Here is a 22237-nt window from a genome sequence, read left to right on the forward strand (position 1 = left end):
CCGGTTCCGATTTTGTATTCCCTTCGGTTTACCATAAATTTTCTAGTAGGGGAAAGTTTCCTTCTATCGAACGTTCATGCCTACGAATAATGTGAATTTTCTTTTATTTGTCCTAAGAGACTTACACATTTCAATTAAATATTAGTCATCTCAATAATTAATTATTCATAATTTTGTATAGGAGAAAGTACTCTCCCTTTGAACGTTCATACCTTTGAATAATGTGTGAACTTCCTCCAAAAAATCTTAGACAGTAGTGTACAACATTGCAAATGGATAATTTGGTCATCGAAAAATAGAGCTTTCAAAATGCATAATGCTTTTCTTGAAATGTTTTTCATTTAAAAAAAAATTCACTAAAACTAAGAAAATATTCTATATTTTAATGAAAATATTCATTGGCCTTGTTGATGAATTTAAACAAGAAAAATAAAAAAATATATATAATTTAAAGAAATAAAATACAAGAACATTTTCGAAAATCGAATTTAGGACTTTGAATTTTCTAAAAATTTCAGTTTACCAAAATTTGAAAAGAAAAAATAGCTAAAATTTCATTTGCTTTGGAAAGCATTTCCCAAAGCTCCAATCTTCAAATCTTACTATTCTCAAAATAATGATTCTGTTGCATTAATATTAATTACATTTAAAATGCAATATTCTAAGACTGGTGCGTTTGGAAACTTACTATTTGCCCCTGTCAAGAATCGCAGCAAGTTATTTCAACACAAAACATTATTTTTTTGTTAAATTTTTTCCAGTTGCAAATGCTTCTGTTTTAATAGGAATAGTATTAAATTTCTATCTATGAAAAGAGACAATAAAAAATGGTATAAAGACTTTTTGGACTTAGGCTTTTCTCGCTAGTATAGGTATAACCAGGGGGGTTACATTAGCTCTGAAAAATGTAACCGGTTTTAGTGTAATTTTTTGCCTGTTTTCGTACACATTTCACGAGACATCTCCAAAACTACGTAAGTTGCTAATTTAGGGTTTTCGGTTGCCTCTTCGTTATTAAATTGGGTTTCATTTTGTATTAGTATTTTTTACTAATTCATTCTACAATGACAGAAAACAGTTAATAAACTCAAAAGTTTTTTCGGCTCGCTAGAAACATATGGGAAACATAGGAAATGTCATGCCCCTGGGTATAACATACAAGGTTGATGTAAATTATGAATACAAAGTTAAAAAAACACTTTTGTCAGTAAATTTGAAGATTGACTAATAAGAAATTAATAAGTGATCGTTAACCCTTTTCAAGTAAACCAAAAATGTAAGGTTTAAATTTAAACATTCTTTATTTTCCCTTTTTGAATAATATTTATAAATTACAGAATTTTTCTATAAATAATATTATATAACGGTCTATATGACCAATGATTCGAGATTTTCTGCCGTATTGCCCGATGAGGTCGGTTGCAAAGACGGCGGCGGCCGTAGATACCAAAAGAGAAATAAACTTATTATTATTATTTACGTTTTACTTTCACGCTGACTAAATTTAATTTTAAATGATAATTTTTACCAAAATATTGCTTTATCTTCTGCAAGCAATACAATAATACCAAAATTTCAAAACTAATGAAAATTTCATTAGAAAATTAAATCTAATTTTAAATTTCAATTTTTCCTTGTTAACAGAGCTGTTAAGAAAAGAATTCAGTGAATGTAAAAGTGTCTATTTTGTGATGTTGATTTTCGTGGTACGATCGTCCGATTAAGCAATAAAAGGACTGTGTGATGGAAAAATATGAAATAATGTTTTCATTCTCATGATTACTATTCTCATTCCCAAAACATCCCAATACAGCATCAATAGAGCAATAAAATAATTTTTCGATAAAATAACAACGATTATTGAGTGTGTGTGAGATGGGGATTTTATTTTATTGTTGAATAGTTTTCTCTAAAGCAGTAAAAAGAAATAAATCCACTGTGCGTGGCAAAGCTACCGAGAAATCATCGTCCCATCAGTTCAAATCAATAGCAGCCACTTCTTTTTTTTGACTTTCTTAGTGCCCGCACACTAACTTCTTATGCCACCGCACACCTTCCACCATTTATTCTTCGTCTCGCCATCCCGCAATCCTGTACCAGAGTCGCAATCGCGATTATTTGGGTGGCTCTTGGGTACGATTGAATGTGGAGTTTTCAGAGCAGACGGAGGATCATTGAGTGCAATCCTGTCGCCTCTGGACATTGGAAAGAGAAAATCAGAGGCATAGATTGTACGTGAGTTGACCGCATCTCATGGTGATTTCTGCACAAGAACCTCTCTTGGGCTTCTGCGGGATCGTGGAGAGCGTGGAGCACGCAATGAATGTCTCAATATACCCGAGAACACCTTCATTGAATGCGTGATCAAATAAAACTCCATCCACTTTTCCTCAAAGTCTCTGCGCCAAGAATATCAAATGTGCCTCTGGTAATTGTTGCATATGCCTCTAACATCTCTCAAACACTGAACCACTGGCACCAGCGATCTTTCTCTGCTCCGAAAATATTTGATCTCAATTTAGTCTCTTGTTCTCCAAGCAATTGTGCAAATAACCCGGAACGAATCCAAATGAAAAGTTTCTTTCAAATGATAAATTATCTCTTCCTTATTGAGTCTCAAAATACTTTCAGAACAATGCATTGAAACAAGTGAAAAAATTGGAAATTTTTTGAATTTATTACATAAATTAACAAAACTTTGTTAATTGGTTATGAGTTTGACATTCTGGTTGTTTGTGAAAAATTGTAGGCGTTAGAAATATAATAAAACGCTAAGTCCTTGCTGTACGTGGTAAGTGTCTAAGGTTCGAAACCACTTTAAGTTGATAGAATTTTTTTCTCATTAAATTTGTTTGAATTTGATTTTGATTTTATTTCTGAGACATTCTTTGATAAAATCGACCACTCAGAATATAAGTCGAACAACTCGATTTTTTACAAAAAATCGTTTTATTCGCTTTTTGAATGCTTCTTTTTACCCTCTATACCTTCACTGTGAAAATTATATACTTCGAAAAATAATTATTTTCAAAGTTATAGAGATGTTAAATCCCAAAAATCCCATACTCTGCATGTAAAATCTGAACTTCAAATCGCTCTCCTGTAAAATTTGCCTACTGACAGAGTTATTCGTTTCTTATTCTGAGCGATCGAAATAAGAATTGAAATATTTAACAGTAAAATAGTTTTCATCTAATTTGCAAGAATTTAAAAACATTTTAAAGATTGTTTTTTGTTTGGAGGCATTGTCTTCTTTCGTTTTCAGTACAAAACTTGTATTAAAATGAATAAAAATACATGAAAGTTTTTTTCTCTATACGATTAGCAATTTTTGAACAAATACCTTTTTCAATTGAATAGAATAGACCATAAGTATTATTTTAAAAAAAATCCTAAAACGAATGGCTAAGGTTTTTAACTTAGGGTTTATTCTAAAAACGATAATTTTATTTTATAATTTTTGTTTTTAATTTCAAACTTGCGCTTGAAATGCGCTTCAGCAATTTCATGAAATATTTCTAAATTTTCAATATTTAAATATAAAAAACAAGTTGAGTAATAGGTATTAAAACATTATGAAAATTTGTCGCAAACGTTAAGCCTTGTGATAATTTCTTCGACTTATCCAAATCACAAAAGAAAAAGAAAAATTATTATTATTATTATTCATTGGTATATAAAAAGGGAGAAGACAAAGACACATCACTAGTTGTATCCTTAAACGACTTTCTATAAATCGTTTATTATATTTTATTATATTTACTATTTTCTCACATATATTAAAGTCTTTATTTTAAGGCTCCTAATCTTTTTGAACTATTTGTAAGGGTTGCTCTTACAAATTGTACCACTAGATCCTTTTTCAGAAATCCAATATTGTTTACAAGACACTACTAATGCTAAGAAATTCTCCGATATTTGTAAGTTCGAGTTTAAAAATCGGGTTTGGTATACGAGGTATACATTTCACTATTTTTTTTTTAATTTTTAAAGAATTAAATTTCCTAAAACCTTCTCCATTCGTGTCCGTTTCAAGAACCCATTAAAAAATTTTCTCTCTTCATCATTGCAAATTGTTTATCGGAAAAATCATTGTTCGACGCTAAGGAAGGGAAAATCAGCCCACGAATGGCAAGAAATTCCCAAGAATCGATCATGGTGCATGCAAAAGAGATCCGCAGCAATAAATACTCCACGATTCGTATGATTGGCAATGGAGCAATTATATGGATTGAGTAATTGCATGTTCATTACAAGTAAATGTGAATTTAAATTAAAATAATAAGACCAGAAGCATTCCCTCAGTTTGACTGCGACCGATCAATTAATGAGAAGACCACATGAAACCTTGTCATAATTTTCCTCAGCAAAGTCATCATCGATTAATGGCCATGTGGCCTATAAGAAAACTTTCCCAGAAAGCAGGAAAAGGCATGAGATTTTTGTCCTTTTGCTGCCGCCACTGGGATTAGCATAATGTCGGTGATCTTGCGTGATCATCGTTGTATGATCGCATGATCGACCTCGATGCGATTCTCTTGTGTCATAATGGTTAACTTCCTGAAAAATTTTCGAGCATTATTGCCAATTACCAGTGGCCACAGAGAGATCTTGCCGTATAGAGGAAAATTAGGCTGTCAAATCATCTCCAAAAGCGAGACCTTCGAGGTGTTGACTGATTGCGCGATCACCAGCAAAAATCACCCAGAAAGATTATACTGAAAAAAAAAACAATAAATCTCTTGGATATTTTTTGTTGTATTTTGACAAGCTATATCGAATTTTTCCATCTGACAGAAATTTCCCAGAGAGTCGCATTGGAAAAGTCCCCACAATAGTGTCTCTACAATCGCGATCGTCGCTGATTTATCAGAACAGACAATAAGGTTGATCGCAGAGGGAAATTGCACAACCAACTGATCTATCTCTGTGGATGCATAATGTGTGAATTTTAAGTATCCACCAATCGTGCTGACCAACACATAAAAAGTGACCATTAATTGTGCAGAATATTAAATTTAACTGTCGCGATTCGTGATAGTATTTTGATTGATTTTAGAAAAGAAATTACTATATAGAAATTAAGAAATGGTGAAACGTCCTAGCTTTGGATTGCCTCCAGAATCGTTGAAATGGAATAAGGGGACAGGAGTATAGGAAGAACCGAAGACCGTCTCAAGGGAATTGAGGAAATATTGACTTATGGAAGGGGGTCATTGAAAACCGGGAGCAGATATCTCTTACTGTTTGCGCTACAGGTCGGTGACAGTTAAAAACAAGCGGATTATATATAGGGGAAAGTACTGTCCCTTCGAACGTTCATGCCTTCGAATAATGTGAATTTTCTTTTTGGTTTTTCTAAGAGACTCACATATTTCTATTAAATATTAGTTGGCTTATCATCATTTGTTGATAATTTCGCGATAAGTGTAAATCTCTTACGAAAAACAAAAGAAATTTACATTATTCGAAGGCATGGACGTTCGAAGGGAGAGCACTTTCCTCTACTGCTTTCTCTTTGAAATGAAAATAAAAGAAAGCTACAAAACTCGAGCCAAGAATCTTAGTCTCGGTAAGAAAAATCGATTTGTCTTGGAGGTTGCTATAGACGCTAAGTTGCCGGTGGACACTCCAAGAAAAATTGAAACAAAACAATTATAATTCCGATTTAGGAGGGGTCACTGAAGATCGGAAATCGGTATCTCTTACCGTTTGACCTCTGTGATCACCAAACTGAAAATGTTTAAGTGAGATACCTAAATATTTTTATTGTATTGTTCTCTCTGTGGTTACAAATTGAAAAAAAAATAACGTCACTGAACAAATTAGGATGATTTTTATATCATGCCAGATACTTAAAAAAATCCACCCACATGAGATTGGTTAGTGAAAAATGAGTTGGATATCAGTGAGTGAAGATCGCACACAAATGATCGAGTGTGTAGCAAAATGACTGAATAAATTACGCCAATCTGCATTCGAACGGATGAAACGCCGCAGCACAATTTCTATTAATTATTCATGAAACATTTAATAGAACAACAGCAAAACAGCACATAACGCTGTGTTGTTGTCATGTCACTCATCAGACTGTTCGTATGGAGTTGGTGATCGCATACAATTTATAGATGGAGTGATTCTCCAACTTGACTCTATTTCCGGGCATTCTCAATGCATTTCTATACCTTATGATTTTGATCATTCTCTCCTGGCCACTTAATTGCCACTGCATCGGACAAAAGAGACCACAGGTGGAAGATTACCCGCGAGGATCATGGATCACCGATGATCGATGGTGATCGTGGCTAATCGGTGGCTTTGAGAATTTTCACTGTAGCTGATCATTTATGATTTTATGAATATTTTATCACCGACAGATGCTTATTCAGTGTGATCTTCTCCACATTTAGCTTAAGAGATCCTCAGGGTCCGAAAAAATCTTCTTCAACCGGATGGCACTATCAAATGATTTACGATCACGATCACACCGTACAAAAAAGAAATCTCTTAAGCATACATCTTTGCAACTTTTGGCATTTTCTGCGCTTCGGTGGTGTCATGAAGTCAAATAGGGGGCAATATTATTTTAATTTGAGGCGGCATTGTGCAATTTTTTGGCCACCATCCAAATTGAATTGAATTAAAATGATTGTCTGGCAATAGATCCCATACCATCATTTGATATTCCATCGCGATTATAGAGTTTGCAATTGAGCGATGTGGCGCTTTTCCTTCAATATAGAAGAAGACAAGAGAGAAAAAGGAGAAGCACTTCTTGTATTTGTAGCACAATATGAAGATCACTATCATTCACCGAATAAATCATAATGGAAGAATCTCACGGTCTTTAGATGCAATAATAATAATATAGAGAGAAGAAGAAGGGGAATAATTAATTGTTTTCATAATAAATTTTATATATATTTTGAAAGGAAGAAGAGGGACTCTTTTATGGTATTAACTCAATTGCTCTTCCTTCAGCAGTTTCTTAGCAAATTACTATTTAGTGGTAAATTTCTTAATTGTTATTATTGCACACTTTTTCCAAACACTTTTTTTTAAATTTATAATTCACCACAGGAAAGAACGCCCTGTTTTCCCTCAAACTCTCAATATTTTACCCACTAAGACTTAGTATATTATAATACAAAAAATAAATACTATTTTCACAAGTCATTATTAAACTCCAAAAGATACACTTTAATGCCCATTGAGTGGATCAAAAAGTAAAAAAAAAGATAGTGAACAAAAGATGAGGCAAACCAATTCTGCGGTCAGTCAATAATGAATATTTACATATTATTAAAATCCATCCATTGTGTAGAGTTTCATTTTACAATTTCACATTTTTTACCATATTACATTATGAAATTTTTATTTTAACCTTTATTTTCACTCTAATAATAGGTGAGCATCATCAAACAGAGTAGGTAATTGCTAGTGTTGTAATGCGATGCATTTACCACAGATGGACAAGTTTGTGTGCAAGATACTGGGTTTAGAGGGAGATCCTCGACATCTTTTTTCCATGCAATATGATCTCTGGTCTGTCGGGTGCGAAAAATGTGGTTTAAACTCGCCATTTAGCCCACAAACTACTTAATCAAGGGTAGATGGTGAGAATGAGAAATCAATTGAAAAGCCAAACAAGAAGGGCTTCATTAGTGGCTCACTAAGAAATTTTCTGGTAGCTTTCAAGAGTTCTTTGGTGGTAGAACCGTAGGAATACGGTTTTACAAATGGTAATCATAACCAATTTTACTAAATAAGTTTTTATTAATTGGCTCAATTTCCGAACAGGCCTTGTGGCTTGCATGGCTGGGGCCGTACAGCTTTAAAAGGAAAAAAATCCGAACAGCAAAGTAAACTTTTTTGGGACATAGGTATTATTAGATACAAATCCAAACTCTAAAGAATAGAATAAAAAGAAATAAGGTATAACGACATCCAGGAGTTTAGGTCCATTGTGCATCCCCTATGACCACTTTGAGTAAAGGTAGGATGTAGCAAGATAACCTATTGAGGATGAATTAATTCCATTAAACAAGCTAACTTAAACCCTTATACGGTCTTCAGACCTAAAGCTTTGGTATATGGCTTAACCCTTTAAGGATTATTGGAACACCGGTGTCTGTACATAATTGCAAAGTAGAAGGTTGAAGGAATCTAGAATAACTTTTGCAAGTCCTTGCTATATTTGCTATTTGTAGTAAATATTTAAGTTCAAAAATGGCGAATTTTTAAATTCTCAAATTCATAATTCATTTTATTTATTTTTTATACTTCCAATTTTTTTTTAATGCAAAACCATTTTGGCAATAAAAACTAAAATACTCATACATAATATTTTTCATTAAAGCGAAAAATATTATTCATTGGTATTGCCAGAAAAATTACTTAAATTTTTGGGATATTTTTGTCCCTATCGTTCATAGAAGCATAAAATACACTGAATCAGACTCTGTTGGACTTTCCAATGTTAGATGTAAGACTTATCATTGACTATGTTTCTCAGTTGAATTTTTATTGTTGATTTTCAGTCCATTAAAAAGTGTCTCGTCGTTAAAAGGTTAACTCCTCTAATTCCTTTCCGAACAAGACTTTTAAGGGAATATTTTTTCGGATCGAATATTAAAGACAAATAATCCATTACATTTTGAAAAATCAGAAAATTGGTTCTTATTTAGATTTTTGAGACATTCAGGAACTGGGCTAAACCACAAGTCTGAAACCGGAATTAGGTATGATAGTCCCGAGCTGTGTTACAGAGAGTGAACATTTACTTTCACTCTTCAGTTCTCACTGCAACGTTATTTATATATATAACCGCAAGAAAATTATTTCTAAATAATTTCTACATAATTAAAAAAATAGGTGGCAAAGCATCCCATGCTTTGAGAAATACTCGAACTCGTGACTTAGATTAACTTTCGCATCATCTACCGTTTACCGGTTCGCCACTGATTTGAATCGATTTATAAATCGCTCAAGAAACCCTCCAAAGTTGCTTAGAAGTAATAAAATTGATTTTCGGACGAAAAATATTTAAGGGTTCATAATAATTTTTATTTCCGATTTAGAACTGATTGAAACAGGTTCAATCTTATAAAAAATTCCAAGACCTTTCCAAAAGTAATACGATTCAGTTGAGAAACACGCTCTCTAAAGCCCTTTGAGTTTTTGCCCTTCAAAAACTGTGATTAGAAATGATTCAAGGGTATTTTAGTATATAAACGAAATATCTACCATTGCAAAAACATTAATGATAGGGCTAATTTTTTCTAAGAAAATAAAAAAATAAATAGAATTTCATGGAAAATATAATATAATAATTTCTAAAAAAGTGCTATTCGAAATGATTTCTTGTATAGGGGGTGGTGGGGCTACTTTGAGCTGTAGGGCTAAATTGTTATACGACTTTTTCGCCTATTTATAAATGAAGCTGATCCTTACAATTTATATTATATAGACCCACAATTATTTTGTCTGTTAAATCCCAGTTTCTAATACGAATATGCCCAACAGCTCAAAGTAGCCCCACCTCCCCCTATATATTTTTTTAATTGGACCTGCACAGAAAAAAATTGTAAAAATGTTCGTAAATGTTTGTGAATTCCTATGGGGAAGTTACAAAATGCTCGTGAATGTGAATCGTATAATCCACAAACAAGTTCGTAAAAGTTTGTACTTTTTTTTACAAATATTGTTTGTAGCATGATCATTTGACGAACATTTTTGTTCTTTTACAAACATTTGTTCGTAAATGTTCGTAAACACACAAAAAATGTTCGTAAAATTTTGTCATTTGCTCGTAAATTTTTGTATTCCTGTCGAACATTTTACGAACAAATGACAACATTTTTTGTGTGTTTACGAACATTTACGAACAAATGTTTGTAAAAGTACAAAAAATGTTCGTCAAGTGATCATGTTACGAACAATGTTTGTAAAAAAAGTACAAACTTTTACGAACTTGTTTGTGGGTAATACGATTCACGAGCATTTTGTTACTTCCCCATAGGATTTCACAAACATTTACGAACATTTTTACAATTTTTTTTCTGTGTGGTAACTGGAATATCTTAAAAATTGGGATAAAATTATTAAAATACAATTTCAATTTCAAGAAAAATACCGATTTAACGTTATCTGACTAAAATAAATTTATTTTTTGCTGAAAGATATGTCATTCTACTTTGTGTATTTTATTTTAAAAAAATTTCTCACATAGCGCATAAACTAAAAGAAATAATGAAAAACGGATAGTTTTTTCGACTTTATTGGATCATAATTATCCTAGAAAACACTTTCTTACAACTTTTTTCGCATATTAAAGAAAATACTGCTAGAGGGTTAAAATTTGTGCGTAATTTGAACATTTCATTAATTTTGTGTATCGGTTTTAATTTTACTATTAATTCTCGGTCAGCGAAAAACGTCTCGTCTTTAAAGGGTTAATTTAAAAGGATTCAAGTGATACAGGAACGTTTTCTTTTCTTTTAGTACAGTCACTCAACATCATTCCTAATTAGTTTTTGATTGCTAATCCCACTAAAGATTCTACGCCTTCAAATTGACACCAAAATAATCAATTAGGTGATCTTCTTTAGGCAACTTTCTGATCATGGAGAGTCAGAGAGGAAAGCTAAAGAACAAATTGCTAAAAAAATTTGCACATTTGCATATCACATATGGCTTGGGTTTAAAAAGAACCATTAAATAGTGAATTCTTGAGAGGATTTTAGCACCATAAAATTTATCTGAATTTATTTATCGAACACTCTCAACCAATTTGGCACAATGGTCATTTGGACTGAGGAAAATTTCCGTTTAATTTGAAACAGAAGTTTCAAGATCATGATCTTACTTTTTAGTCCGTGATCGGGCTCCTGAATATTATTTGCTATAATATTTTTTTTTAAATCTCATCTTCCGGGATTTTTCTAAAATAAAAAAAGCAAATCTCAAGAAAGACTTAAAGTGAGTTAAAGTTTACTCTGCAAGAAGATAGTTCTTGCTCGTGTGATTTCCATCCTCCAAAAATTACCATTGAAAGCCGGATGATGGGCAAGAAGAGCCCGGTGATAAATTTGCGAGATGCTCTTGTGTGACGCGAATTGATGTGCACGGTTGCAATTTGATGGGCAAAAATGAAATATTTATGGATTTATGTGGTGCAATTGTGACGGAATGTCGTGAACTTACACTCACCGAGTAACTTGGAGACGGCGCCCTGCTGGGTGAGCATGTGCTGGGCCAGGTCGTATCCGCGTAAGCTGAACCGCGAGAGCTCCAGGAGCCGATGCTGCGACACAAGGGCGCTCAGCGTCGACGGGGTGGCACTTCCGGCGGCTGCAGCGCCTCCAGCAAACAGGCCCGTGGCAGGGGGAACAGATCCCGGCGATGGAACACTGGGAGACAGGCCGACTGCGAAAAACCAGTGAAAATTGCATGTCTTTGTCACTGGCAAAGAGGGTGTAATTTCCAAATCACCGCCAACGATACTCATACACTGTGCAATTAATGCTGTTAATTAATACCTTCTCTGGGTCTATGACTAGTTAACAAGTTTTCCGTCTCTAATAAGTGAACAGACTCAGTGAGAGCCTAATGAGATCAGTAATTTTGCGTGCCCACCTATTAATTCAGGTGCTGACTCATGGAGAAGGTTTCTGCATTCATGAGAAACTGCAGGTAACATTTCAAGTTCAATTAATATGATTTTGTAATAAGATTTTTTGTCAAAATTATGACAATTTTACAAGGTGTCAAAGCTTTATTTTATGTTTATTTTTATTATAAAAAAAACATTAAATAAGAATTTTATGAGTACCCGAAGTAAGGCCTATATAAGCAAAGGTGTGATTCTAGCTAGTCTGCAAATTATTTTAGAAAATATCATCAAAACTTAGATCTTAGAAATTTTTGAAGAAAACATTAAACATAATAATCCTGAAGTTTGTTGAAGGATTTAATGTTACTGACAAGCTATTTTTCGTATTTGTTATTACGGGAAAAGTACCACAGATGGGTTAAGAGAAATGCTTTATATTTAGTTGAAAATCCAAGCCTCAAAATACTGTTTGATGTTTTTGTATATGCTAATTAATTAGTATATTAGTGATTTATTAAACTAATTTTATGTATTTAAATTTTATAAAAACAAAATAATAAAAAATAGGTGTAATTGCAAAAATGTACTGTGTACCTCGGATCACCACAACTTCAATCAGATATGTGGTTAATATTTGGTTTTATAAATTAAGTGTAAATTTATGTAATGCATTCTTATAAAAGTTAAATGGTAAAAAAGTGCACTATTAAAAAAAAATTGTATCAATAACACGGAGATAATCTATCGGTCCGAGAAACACTGCCTATCGATTGTGCATTTCCCTTATCAAAGTTTGTTCAACAATAAACTTCGGACGTAAAGACTTTAAGTGATCTTTAGACTAGAGGTTTCGACCGGTTCCTGATGTTCTCAAAACCCTAATTAGCAACCAATTTTATTAATTAACTAACTAACATTTGCCTTGAATAACCCAATCCTAATTTAAACTTTACCAAAAACCCTTGACTGATAAGAAATTAGACAAGTTAAGCTATATGACTAAGCCTTAAGTCTGAAGCTCGTATTATATGTCATTAATTCAATTTATTTATCTTTTTCTCCTCAAAGAATGCTTGATTGTGGCTGCCGCCGACTTACTAAAACCGATCTCATCAAAAATGACATTACAAGACCTATTGCTTACAAATAAATAAATTCAAATGTATTTTATCAATATGGTTTTAAATAGATTGTATGATTAAACCTAGTAAAGTGAATTTTGTTTTGAATTTCCGACATATTTTGGCAAAAATATTAGAATATCGAATATCGACGATAAGTAAAATTACATTTTACCAAATTCTAAATATTTATAAAATAATTTTTTCATGAGCAAGGAAGAAAAAGGGTCGAAACACAATCAATATACAAAACTTAATCATCATTGTTTACGTATATTTGCACTTATAAATTTAGGCTTATTGTCGGTTGGATCAACACTCTTGGACGACACATTGCTGCATTGTCATTTGCTGCAAATGTAGATACAAATAAAATGCAGATTGCAGATAAACGAGTTGGTGATCCAACGGACTTAATTTCAATAAATTTGTTTCTGTCAGTAGTAAGACAAAATTTAGAATTTCGGACAATGTGGTAACTTTCGATAATTTGTTAATTATGCAATTCTAGACTATTTTAAAGACATTTATTTATTTTGTTTTTTTCAATAATATCACTCAAAAAAAAGCGAAGAAACATTGTTAGTACTTCACCACAGCTAAATAAGACTGAAGTAAACACGAAGTTCTGTCATATTCCTCGTAAGCAATTGCTCACACTGAATTTTCAACAAAGCAATTTCAACTCAAATCGTATTCAAAATATAACGTATTTAGTGTTAAAATCTTTCAAAAAGAACAAATATTTAGATAGAATTCATTATTCATCAAATATTGGAATAAAAATCCATCATTTTAATCAATTTAGTTTTAGTGTCCAATTTTATCCTCAAAGTGTCCAAAATAAGAAACTGCCTAAAATTATGAGCGCTCACCCTATATATTATTTTATTTATTTATGTATTTAATTCATGCCCCATTAACATTTAAAGCCAATTCTAAATTTATTAAAAATTACAATATATGAAAATTATTTAATTAAATAACAATGACTACAGTTTGGGCAATGGCAATACGGTATAAATGCCTCTTAAACTTAAATAGCTAAGTTGTTATGTGGAGATCCTGAGTTCAATATTGTCATAGCAAAAATGATATTTTGTGGACCAAGATAAATCAGTCAAAGGTAATTAAAATCATCCTTAATTAGTGGACTTTTTATAGATTTCGACACTTTTAATTAAGCGGTTGAAACATTATTAGTCGTTAAAGTTAAAAGCTAAAAGAAGGAGACTTTGCGTAAACACGGAAGAAGTATGATCATAAAAAGTTGTGCTTCTGGGCAGATCAAATCATTGGACTGGCTTAATTATTTTTAACATGAGAATTGTTTCAATCAATATTCAATCTATAGAAAATTTTGAAGTCTTAGAAGAAGCTTTTGCTTAAAATAGAATTAGATGCTAATTAATTTAAAATCTGCGAGCTTTACCTAATGCTTAGGCACGAAAAATTCCTGAATGTTCGAATACCTATAAGCTTGATTTCGTAATCCCCTTTATCAAGGGCTTCTCTTCTACTTCCCATCTTAAATAGTCTGTCTATATGCTATTTTCCCACGATATGGCACAAAATATAGTCTAATAGAGAGGATTTGGCTTAAATTTGTTCACCCTGTTGTGTGGTTTTCGCATTTTTCCGTCAAGTTCTTTTTTTTCGTTACCACCATCAACTTGACTGATTCTTAACTGCACACAATCGGATTTGCCGTAAACACACTGGACAAGTTCTCAGTGAACATTCACTAATCGCATTTTAATGATTATACATCAATTTCATATTACGAAGCCGTCGCCTCGTTGCATTTGTGCCACATCTACAGAGATTCACTTTGTGCAATTTTATGCACATTAGTCCACCTCATCGGAACACACAATAAACACTGTTAATTTAGCCCAACAAATCGAAACGCATGAAAAGTTAATTAAATTACTATTAAATTTTATATTCTTTCTTACTTAACGACGTGCACACATGGCCAATTTAATTTGAGGGTGAGAGCGCGAAAAAAACTCACAACAGTGTATTCAGTGAAGGAATTGCGAGCAAAGAGATGGGTAAGGAAGACCAAGAAAGGTAAATCTCATTGATTTCGGATTATGGTGGAGTTGATGGGATAGAAGGAAGAGGTGAGGAGATGAAATTGAATATGCGACAAAAAGGGTGCATTTTGGGGAGACTTTATCGCGTCCGGTTCTTGTAAATTGTCCCTCAATCCCATATGAAGAGACAAAATCAAAAACCTTATCGCACGATCATCGCCTCCAAATTACTCTGAACAGAACAGTCTTCAGCCAAAAATTGCACTCCCTGCGGGTGGGAGAATATCGAGATCGCCCAAGAGTCATTCCGGGTGGTAGTCAGCATCTTCCATGGCTCACACACCGAAGATTAACCGGATAAGATAGACCTCTCCCTATCCGGTGTGATCTTTTATTGATGATCATCAATTGCAGAGCAGTGGAATTAGCAAATTATCCTGTCGATCTTTCCCCATTCTCTTGCACTTGGCCCTTTTACCCCGCACATGTGCGTCTAGTCGACATCCATCAACCTCATTCAGCAACCTTCTCAAGCCTGTCGATTCCCACCATGTCCCCAGTTCGCAAAAACATTTCCTCTTCCACCTCAAATTTGAATAATCCCAACCACTATATTCAAGCAATTCCACAGTTAAATTAATAAAGAAGCGCCAAATACACATAAATTCCAATTAATATATTCTGAATGCACTTTCTGCAAAAACCAAGGCGATTGTGCTTGAATTTTATATGTTACCGTCCAGGCCTATCAATGGAAAAATCAATCCTACAGTTGACGACAATTTGGGTGTAAATCGCAGAGCAATTTGCAAGGCTGTTTATGTAAATGGCAGTTCATTAAAGCCGCTAATTGAAACGAAGAAGAAAAAAAATTGCAAAATTATGCCCTAATTGGGTCTCAATTGCCTCGGAGAGCTATTACCATCTGACGACAATTTCATTAATTTGATGTATTGTTGCGGCATTATGCAACTATATGTGAAAAAAGCGAATTTTCTCGGAAGGAACCCCTATGACGTTATAACTATTTCACCAAACTATCATATATAATATAAGTAAGGTCCTGGACATTGAGCTTTCTTAGATCAAAGTTATTACTATTGCAAAACAAAAAGTCCGGGATCGGGATAAGTGACATAGAGCATAGTGGCCTACCTTTGAATACGCGAACCTTTGAATATTTTAATTTTTCTCTTGTAGGGTAAGTGTACCAAATTCCGGCCAGCTTGCAATTCCGGACACATTTTTTGTTCCTCAAATTTCCATGATTTTTAGTTTTTGCAAACTCTAGAAATTCTACAATGCAAAAAATAACAAAAAAAGCGCTTCGACGAGCAAGATGATCTGAAAAATGCATTGGAAGAATTCCGGAAGGGAAAGGAACTATGAGAATGAAGGTGACCGGAATAAGCCACCAATGCTATGTCAACATTAGAAGTGTGCAAAAACCGTTGAAACCGAATTAACTTCAAAATAAGTTTGTTATAGTAGCGTTTTGACCATTGACGTACATGTTTCATTTGACGTTTATTCAGTTTCAACGGTTCTTGCACGCCTCTGGTCTACATTTTAATTCAATTTAAAATGTATTAAGAATGATTTTAGAGAAAATAAAGACGATAAACTGTCTACAAGGTTCCAAGCAACACTCCTTATGAAAAAGTAACACAGAAATTCAATTTATATTAAAAATTATTACATTTCAAACTTGAGACTTTGGCGCTTGCATGCAACTATGCCGAAATTTGGCACACTTACCCTATTCCTAAAACAAAATTTCCTGTTTCATTAAACGCAGTTAAAAGAAAATAGAAAAGAAAATAGAAAAGAAAATAGTATTAATAATGAAAAAACTGAAGTAATCAAATATTGAAATTGAAAAATTAAAATATTCAGACTGCCTCGTTTTTCACTTTCCTCTAATCGGATTTTTAAAGCACTCCAAGATTTTTGAAAAGACTTACACACCTTTAAAAAAAGAACTTTATTTTTTAACCTTTTTGAATATTCTAAAAAATTAATAAACAAATGGCAAAACGAGGTATAAAATACGCCGGAATTATATTTTTGTATACATTTACTGCTCAAAATCCAAATTTCATTAAAAAAAATGTACCGTTTAAGTACGAGTTTAACGCATAACAGGAAATATTTAGTTTTTTACGTCGATGAATATTACATTGAGAAATCTTGTTCGCGGAGAAAAGGTCTCCGAAAATGAAGTCCCTACGCCTGACTTTTTAACATTTTTAAATAAAAATTTTAAAAAATATAGTTTAAATGCTGTTCTGTTATATACATGAGAACTTAAATAAAAATAAAAATTTAGTATGTCGAAAAAATCATTAGGGAAAATCAGGGGCGAAATGATAACTTTTAGACACTATCGAATCGATAGTATCGACAAAACTATATCTGTTACATAAAGCGAATGGCGACATTTTACGCATTGTTGGGCCATTCATTGGGACATTTTTAAAAGAATGTGACTGTTTATAAATGTCTGTATAAGTTACAGGTAATCCTGATATCGTTTAAATTTTTCAGAATCGACAGTCGATAGTATCGAAAATAAGTTATCATGTCACCCCAGATGTTTTCCAGTCTTTTTGATCCACGTAACCCCTTAAGTGACCTACTCCGCCATATTCAAAGTTTTGATCTTTGCAAATTATTCAAATAGTGGTAGATTTTAAAATTAAATATTCTAGAAAAACATATCAAACTAGACTGCGTCTTGCTTTTAGGATGCGTACTGATCTTTTCGGAATACGAGGAAAAATCATAGATTATGTGAGATTAAAGCCTCAAATAAATTCTGGCAGATTTTCGAAATTATATGTCCCGTGAAATTTAGTGGTAAAGGATCAGGTATCTCCAATCCTAAATTAGCGGTATAGAATAGCTTGAGTTGATTGTTTATCGTCAAATTATCCGCTCTAATTGGAACTTAAAACTGAATGTTTAAACCAATTTGCAAGTGTCTAATTTATAAGCAATATGATAATAAAGTTAATGAAAACGTTTATTAATAAGTTCAAAATAGTAGTATTAGTTAAAGATTCGTTTGATCATCGAGATAACCAACTCTAAAATAGGAAACATATTAAAACTCTTTTAATTGGCTAAATTAAAAAAATAATCCTAGTAGAACAGTTTGTTTTCGTTTGCTATAAGCGGGTTTGTTGTGAGAATACCTAGGACCCCTACGTAATATTACAATACATTTTTTTGGAGATGATCCTTAGATTAACTGTAGACCATTGACTTATTTAACAATACCAATTCTGAATTTGTGAAACACTTTTGTTTGGGTTTTCGTCTTCACTGATCTTTAGTTGACCAAAAAAGATCTTAAACCGGTAACATACTTTTTTGGTACATTGAGCTTATTCCCTCAGATCTTGTGTTACTTGTGTTTAATGGAAATATTCAAATAAAAATTGGGGTTTACAACTCTTAAGTTACAATGTGTCCTCAAATAAGATTTTTCTCACCGTAGAATCACCTGAAATCCGCCGCTGGGCTATTTAAGAAATTTCGTGAATTTATTGCTGAGCAATTCTTGGTGATTCTTTCATCTTCCACGTGAGAATATTGCTATGGAAGTCTCTCAATTGCTCCTGGCATATCATCTCGGTTGGGAGTGAGGCATCTAACGACTTGATGCTGGGGTATTATCACCTGCTTAAGAGGTGAGAATCTGCGCGTAGATGGTCGGACGATGTGCAATTGAATTTGCATGGTGATGATGACTTCTTTTTTTGGGGTTAAAAGAGAGGCAATGGAGGATTGATGGGTGAATTGTGGTGATTCCTTGGGACACCTTGCACTACCTATGTCCATAAATTTTGTGTCAAGTGACACCAAGTGCCGTCGGTGAATGGAACAATTGACCAAGGGGACATCCACTGACTTCCCACATTTAACTCCATTGTATTCCGATGATGTGTTTATTATCATATGGTGTAGACATCTCAATGAATTTTGCACAAACTTGATAACTTTTATCATGGGCCTTTACGTGTGTTGAATTGGCATGGACAAAATAAAGACAAGGGGTTCAGCCACAACATTGCCCTGAAAGATCTCAATCTTGACACGGTTTTCTCTTGTGGTCTTCTTTTGGGCTAAACACAAACCTCTCTTCTTTTTCCCCAACAAGGGTGTTAAAATTCACGAATTGAAAATTAAAATGCCGATTCTGCACGCAATTTAACCCAAAGTGTCCCGATGCCCATACCTCAGAGAGTCCAAGCTCCAGGCAATTAACACATTACACATTCCGGGGTGACAGGAGTTGTGGCAAAATGCAACCCAAGATCATAATCGGGTAATTAATGGACACTGTTTAACGAGAGGTGAAACACATTCGTGTATCTGACCATTTTCACTCAGCAAATTCACACCTGAGCACCATGCCAAAATCACTTTCTCATCACCACTGTGAATAACTAAACAATCACTCCAATAATTGATGGAAATCTTCTGCAGAATCCATGCCATTTCTCCCCTCTATCAAAGGTGTTATTATGAAAAATTTCCTTCAAAATTACCCGCGGAATTTGTCGTGAATGCTCAACGTGAAGAGAATCTCTAATGAGTCGATTAACGTCACCAAAAGTCACAAGAGATTCTTAGGAGGAGGCTATGGAGTTCCTTTTTTTCGTGCAAGATCAAGGGAATAAGATTCTCGATCAGGTACAATGATCAATTTGTCGACAGTGGAAACATTCCATGTGGTGAAAGACTCGTTTTGTGTGAAGCCCGCGCGCGGATTGCATTCCATTCTTTTTCGGACCTCCAAAAGGTGCCCCAAAAGTCCATCTCAAATTGATGAACTTTTTGTCACACTCCCATTGGTATTTCAGGAAAATTTGTCATACTGAAATAGTCTGACAATGAAACAATTGGAATCAAATAAGAACCCAAATACGACATGAATCTGAAGAATTTTTGAGAGTTTAATTGGTTGTGTGGAGTTTATATATCGAGATTTCAAGATAAAACAGAGGTTTCTCACTCAGATGTTGTTCTAGTCAAATTGTTGCAATTTCAGCGCCAAAGAATCAAATACAGCAGTAATCAGTCTCTTGAAATTATTATTGGGTGAAGGGAACAGCTATTGACACTTTAAGAACTCTTGTTAGGACTTATTGGCACCCTACTCTGTAGCATTTGGATTACAAAATTCGAACACTTATTCTTATCGGAAAACGCAGATTAATGAAAAAACGTCATATTACTTAGATTTTATTGGATGCATTAAACAAATTTGAACATTTTGACAAAAGTGTCAGTTCCCTGTCGAACAGGTGTTCCTTCAACCCTATGTCATTTAGTTTTGGAAATCGATTTTAATCATTAGAACCTATATGGCTTAAAACCCTTAATTTCAAATTGAGAATGTAATGAACGAGTACAGGGTAAAACGGGCTTCAACCCTGAAGTACAGCCATACCACTTAACTTGTTTAATTTCTTATCAGGCTTCGGGAAATTTTTTGTCTTAAGATTAGGTATTAAAGATAAGTGATCCATTGTATTTTGAAAACCCATTAAAATAGCTTGTTATTTAGTATTTAAAGACATTCAGGAAGTGAGCAAAACCTCAAGTTTGAAATCCTTTCAACAGGTTTTTGACTAGAACTAGAGGTTGAGTACAGTTCCGGAATATCTCGGAATCATTTGCACTTGATATCTAATCTTTAACCAATTTTTAAAAAATAATTTCTGCTGAATAATAAATTTAAATTTAGGTCTGAAGCCCTTATAAGCTTCCAGTCTGATGACCGTATAACCGTATCTACACTTAGAAAAAAAAGAGGGTGCGATTAACTTTTTTTCCTAATAACTTTAACACTTTTTAGGTGTAAAAATATATCAACATTTTTAAATATTAATTTTACACCCTTTTAAATGTAAAATTAAAATGAAAAGGGTAACTTTAACCCATAATACACCTAAAAAGCATAATATTTACACCGATTTCGGATCAATAATACATGGTAAAATAAACATTTTCGGAATGTTATTTTAACTTTTTCAGATTTCTGTAGATGTAAGGATATTACAATTAGGGCTGAATCACATTTACCATGAAATTTTTACTATACCCTCTATGATATTATAGAGAGGATTATAAGATAGAAAATTAAAATAAATATGATAAATGATTTATTTTGTCAAAAAATAAGAACAGCAAGATGATAAATTTGTGTGCTCAAAAATCTTACAGTTTAACCGAAACACTAAATTCACATACCGTTTCTTATAATTTAGTCTTTTGCTACGTATTTTTCATTATTTAGTGGCGCTTACAAAAATATATTTAAATTTTAGAAAAAAAAACATTGATGAGCTTTTATATTTATTAATTATAAAAATTTGAGGGCCTTCTATTTTCCCGGATTGCCGAAATTGAATTAAATCGATATCGTAAGTGCGTTCCAGAACTTAAGGATGATCTTTACCGATCCGATCTACCATGTCTGATTGGTAAAGACCATCCTAAAGTTTTAGAAATAAAGAAAAGCTTACGAACAGAGGGATATCAAAGTCATCCGCATTTACGGTACTTAAAAGTGTAATGATCTATTGCGATCAAAGGTTTAACAACTTATAACACGGTTAAACTTTAAAATGAAATTCAATTTTCATTTTTGTAAACTTTTAAAAATTGATTTACGTTAGCAAATTATGGATATACAGGACAGGTGTTCAACTTTCAATGTAAAGACGAAAAATTAAACCAAATTTTCGAAAACGTAATTTGCTGTTTCATCTTAGCAAAGCGAATTTTTATATAGAAGATAATTATTTTGCTATCTCTCCGTTTTTTCTACCTTTTTTATATTCATTGATTTGTTTGTAGTATCCTTTATAATGGGATTAAAAACTTTTTGTTAAGACGTAATTTAATTAAAACTAATTTTGAAGAAGCAAGACTTTAATGAATTAAATATTGTAGATTCTTGTCAAACTTTGAAAAGGTTTTTCTTTACACAAACTCAAATATACTTAATATTCGGAGCTATGTATGGTTTCTGGATACGAACAGAACTTAGGTTTTGTTTAAGAAACCTGAATTAAATCCATGAATAAATTAAATCTATGAATAAAATTTAAATAAACCCATCAATACACCATTCATATTTTAGGATACCGATTAATATTACCCATAGGTTCTGTTACGAAACTAACACGAACTAAAGTTATAAGGCTTAACCCTTTAAGGACGAGTGGGACATCGGTATTCTAAAAACGAAAATATTTTTTTCTAAGTATTTAGAGGACCAAATAAATTCCTATACTCAAAAAAGAAGTGTTTGATTTTGGGACATCGGTGTCGCACTAGTCCTTAAGAGTTAAAAACAAAAGTCACACTTTATTGAACTAGACCTGATTTATCATAATCTTTAAAGATTGATTTATGGACCTCTTAGCTTGAATAACACTTTA

The 22237-nt window shown here is 33.0% G+C and overlaps 1 protein-coding gene across 4 annotated transcripts in view; it reads right to left on the reverse strand.

Moving 5' to 3' along the window:
* Positions 1–22237, reverse strand: part of LOC129802831 (paired box protein Pax-6) — a 43433-nt gene that overhangs the window by 20528 nt on the left and 668 nt on the right. For all 4 annotated transcript variants that reach the window (XR_008751823.1, XR_008751822.1, XM_055848941.1 and 1 more), the window contains exon 2: positions 11212–11427. Coding sequence is in view for 2 of the 4 variants with exons in the window: in XM_055848941.1 (XP_055704916.1) it covers positions 11212–11427 (216 nt within the window). In the remaining 2 variants the exon portion in view is untranslated. The remainder of the gene's footprint in view (positions 1–11211; positions 11428–22237) is intronic.

The sequence above is a fragment of the Phlebotomus papatasi genome, chromosome 2 (assembly GCF_024763615.1).
Source record: "Phlebotomus papatasi isolate M1 chromosome 2, Ppap_2.1, whole genome shotgun sequence".
NCBI classification, from domain to species: domain Eukaryota; kingdom Metazoa; phylum Arthropoda; class Insecta; order Diptera; family Psychodidae; genus Phlebotomus; species Phlebotomus papatasi.